Raw genomic sequence first — 4,291 nt, 5'->3', positions numbered from 1 at the left:
TAACACTAACGCTCACACTAACGCTAACACTAACAGTAACGCTAAGGCTGACACTAACGCTAACACTGACACTAACAGTAACGCTAAGGCTGACACTAACGCTAACACTGACACTAACACTGACACTAACGCTGACACTAACAGTAACGCTAAGGCTGACACTAACGCTAACACTAACGCTAACACTGACACTAACACGAACAGTAACGCTAACGCTGACGCTAACACTAACGCTAACGCTGACGCTAACACTAACGCTAACACTAACACTAACACTCACACTAACGCTGACACTAACACTAACGCTGACACTAAAGCTAACGCTAACACTAACAGTAACGCTAACGCTGACACTAACACTAACGCTAACACTAACGCTAACACTGACACGAACAGTAACGCTAACGCTGACGCTAACACTAACGCTAACACTAACGCTAACGCTAATGCTGACACTAACGCTAACGCTAACACTAACGCTAACGCTAACGCTAACACTAACGCTAACGCAGCCTTCCACTGGCACAGACATGAACACACACACACACACACACACACACACACACACACACACACACACACACACACACACACACACACACACACACACACACACACACACACACACACACACACACACACACACACATTAACTTGACCAGTGAATTATGATGTGTGATAAGTAACCTTGCCTGAGACCTAATAAATGGTGTGACTTCCCAAAGATAATAACGATAGGTCTTCAGCTCAGTGGACTTTGGGTCAGACAGCCAGTGTGTAACAGCTGAGGTGTGTGTGTTGTTCCTCTGTAGAGGACAGGAGTTATCTGGAATTTGGGGGATGGGATGTTCTTCCCAACAGATGTCCAGAAGCACCCTCTGGGGCTGGGACGAAGAGTACCCATGTGGCAGTGCCAAGCCCGGAGAGGGGGGCAGATACTCTGCCAGCTGACTCACTAGAGTAGGTGTGTCCACGCACGCACACATCCTGAGATCCAGTCCCAGAAGACCCCCCCCCCTCCCTCCTGAGGTCCAATCCCAGAAGACCGACCCCCCCCCCCCACCCTCCCTCCTGAGGTCCAATCCCAGAAGGCCACCCACTACCCTACCCATGTCTAAAACACACTCTCGATGTCCCTCAGTTCAATTCAGTGGCATGATTATCTCTCTATACATCTCTGCGTCTCTCTCTGCCTCTCTCTCTCTCTCTCTGTCTCTCTCTCTGCCTCTCTCTCTCTCTCTCTCTCTGCCTCTCTCTCTGCATCTCTCTCTGTCTCTCTGTCTGCCTCTCTTTGTCTCTCTCTCTATCTCAATTCAATTGAATTCAAAGGGATTTATTGGCATGGGAAACGTACAGTTGAAGTTGGAAGTTTTACATACACCTTAGCCAAATATTTTTAAACTTAGTTTTTCACAATTCTTGACATTTAATCCTAGTAAAAATTCCCTGTCTTAGGTCAGTTAGGATCACCCCTTTATTTTAATGATGTGAAATGTCTCTCTCTCTCTGCCTCTCTCTCTAGAATAATAGTAGAGAGAATGATTTATTTCAGCTTTTATTTCTTTCATCACATTCCCAGTGGGTCAGAAGTTTACATACACTCAATTAGTATTTGGTAGCATTGCCTTGAAATTGTTTAACTTGGGTCAAACGTTTCAGGTAGCCTTCCACAAGCTTCCCACAGTAAGTTGGGTGAATTTTGGCCCATTCCTCCTGACAGAGCTGGTGTAACTGAGTCAGGTTTGTAGGCCTCTTTGCTCACACACGCTTTTTCAGGTCTGCCCACAAATTTTCTATAGGATTGAGGTCAGGGCTTTGTGATGGCCACTCCAATACCTTGTCTTTGTTGTCCTTAAGCCATTTTGCTACAACTTTGGAAGTATGCTTGGGGTCATTGTCCATTTGGAAGACCCATTTGCGACCAAGATTTAACTTCCTGATTGATGTCTTGAGTATATTGTATATTGCTTCAACATATTCACATCATTTTCCTCCCTCATGATTCTATCTATTTTGTGAAGTGCACCAGTCCCTCCTGCAGCATGATGCTGCCACCCCCGTGCTTCACGGTTGGGATGGTGTTCTTCGGCTTGCAAGCCTCCCCCTTTTTCCTCCAAACATAACGATGGTCATTATGGCCAAACAGTTCAATTTTTGTGTCATCAGACCAGAGGACATTTTCTCCAAAAAGAACAACACACGTACACACAACCGTGGCCGGCTGGATAATAAAGCTAATTAACTAATTAACTAATTAAACTAAACACAGGTGTAACTAATCAACAAATCAAAAAAGAATCAGTGGCAGCTAGTAGGCCGGTGACGACGAACGCCCGATCAGGAAGGGGAGCCACCTTCGGTAGCGGTATGACGGCTGCGTGGTCCCATGGTGTTTATACTTAGACTTAAACTTCTGACTTCAACTGTGTGTTCACATCTCCAAAACAAATGCAATAAACAATAAACAATGGAAACACGAGTAAACATTCCACTCAAATGTGATATTATTATCTATGTTCAGTAACAAGTAGTTGAAGTATGAACGGGACACTAAATAAGCAGATAAAATTTACAATGTTGTTTGTTCTTCGCTGGTTGCTCTTTTCTCATTGCAACAGGCCACAGATCTTGCTGCTGTGATGGCACACTGTGGTATTTTTACCCAACAGATATGGGGGTTTATCAATGTTTGTAGAGAGAGGAGAAAGAGGAGAGAGAGGGCCGAGGGGGAGAGAGAGAGGGCCGAGGGGGAGAGAGAGAGGGCCGAGGGGGAGAGAGAGAGAGAGAGGGCCGAGGGGGAGAGAGAGAGGGCCGAGGGGGAAAGAGAGAGAGGAGAAAGAGGGGAGAGAGGGCCGAGGGGGAGAGAGAGAGGGCCGAGGGGGAGAGAGAGAGGAGAAAGAGGGGAGAGAGGGCCGACACACACATACTGTAACAATCCTCTTCCTGTCAATGACTGGACCAAAGCACAGCGTGGTACATGTTCATGATATTTTATTAAATCAGAACACTTGAACAAAAAAACGAACAGTTCTGTAAGGAAATGTCTCCTTACAGAATGACCCTTAAATGCATTTAGGACCATATTTGAATTTTTGGGTTACCAGATGCACGTTTTCAATCACCAGGTGCACGGGTCTATTTCCTCCTCCAGCACTTGGCTAACAGTCCATAAAGCACCCAGGACGGCCCTGAGTGAAAGAGGGCCGTAGTAGGGTGCTCCTATAGCGGGCATTAAAATCAGAATGACCATTAAATGCATTTAGGACCATCTTTTAATTTTTGGGTTACCAAAAACGACCTAAGTATGGTTCTCAATCAGAGACAACGACAGACAGCTGCCTCTGATTGAGAACCACACCCGGCCAAAACATAGAAATAGAAAACATAGAAAAGGGGACATAGAATGCCCACCCAAATCACACCCTGACCAAACCACAATAGAGACATATAAAGCTCTCTACGGTCAAGGCGTGACACATACAGTACACAAATAAAGACTACTGACTCTTCAAAAAAAAAAAGTACTGTACTGTATATAATATTACTTCTGTCTTATATATATATATATATATATATGTATATGTCATAGTATTTCTAAGTACTGTACTGTATATAATATTACTTCTGTCTTTATATATATATCTATCTATGTTATAGTATTTCTAAGTACTGTACTGTATATAATATTACTTCTGTCTTATATATATATATATATATATGTGTATATGTTATAGTATTTCTAAGTATTGTACTGTATATAATATTACTTCTGTCTTTATATATATATATATCTATGTTATAGTATTTCTAAGTACTGTACTGTATATAATATTACTTCTGTCTTTATATATATATATATATATATATATATGTATATGTTATAGTATTTCTAAGTACTGTACTGTATATAATATTACTTCTGTCTTATATATATATATATATATATCTATGTTATAGTATTTCTAAGTACTGTACTGTATATAATATTACTTCTGTCTTTATATATATATCTATGTTATAGTATTTCTATCTTGGACTAAGTAAAATATGTACTTTATCACATCTCAGTGTTGGATCACATTGACTGGCTGGAGGTGTGTGTGTGTGTGTGTGTGTGTGTGTGTGTGTGTGTGTGTGTGTGTGTGTGTGTGTGTAACATAATTTACCCAAACTCACAATTTATAACTGTTGTGGATTACCCAAACTCATTATTATAACTATTGGGATTAGATTACCCAAACTCAGTATTATAACTGTTGGGATTAGATTACCCAAACTCAGTATTATAACG

At 41.8% G+C, this 4,291-nt stretch overlaps 1 protein-coding gene across 1 annotated transcript in view; it reads left to right on the top strand.

The window, feature by feature from the left end:
• The window catches only part of LOC116359886 (circumsporozoite protein-like), a 3,273-nt gene extending 633 nt beyond the window's left edge, over positions 1-2,640 (top strand). The window contains exons 2-3 of the mRNA XM_031813766.1: positions 1-522; positions 2,619-2,640. The exon at positions 1-522 is cut by the window's left edge and continues 257 nt beyond it. Of these exons, the coding sequence (XP_031669626.1) occupies positions 1-522; positions 2,619-2,640 (544 nt within the window). The remainder of the gene's footprint in view (positions 523-2,618) is intronic.
• Positions 2,641-4,291: the final 1,651 nt, after the last annotated feature.

The sequence above is a fragment of the Oncorhynchus kisutch genome, unplaced genomic scaffold (genome assembly GCF_002021735.2).
Source record: "Oncorhynchus kisutch isolate 150728-3 unplaced genomic scaffold, Okis_V2 Okis06b-Okis10b_hom, whole genome shotgun sequence".
NCBI lineage: Eukaryota > Metazoa > Chordata > Actinopteri > Salmoniformes > Salmonidae > Oncorhynchus > Oncorhynchus kisutch.
The sequence above is the reverse complement of the archived record's forward strand: the minus strand, read 5'-3'. Positions and strand labels throughout refer to the sequence as shown.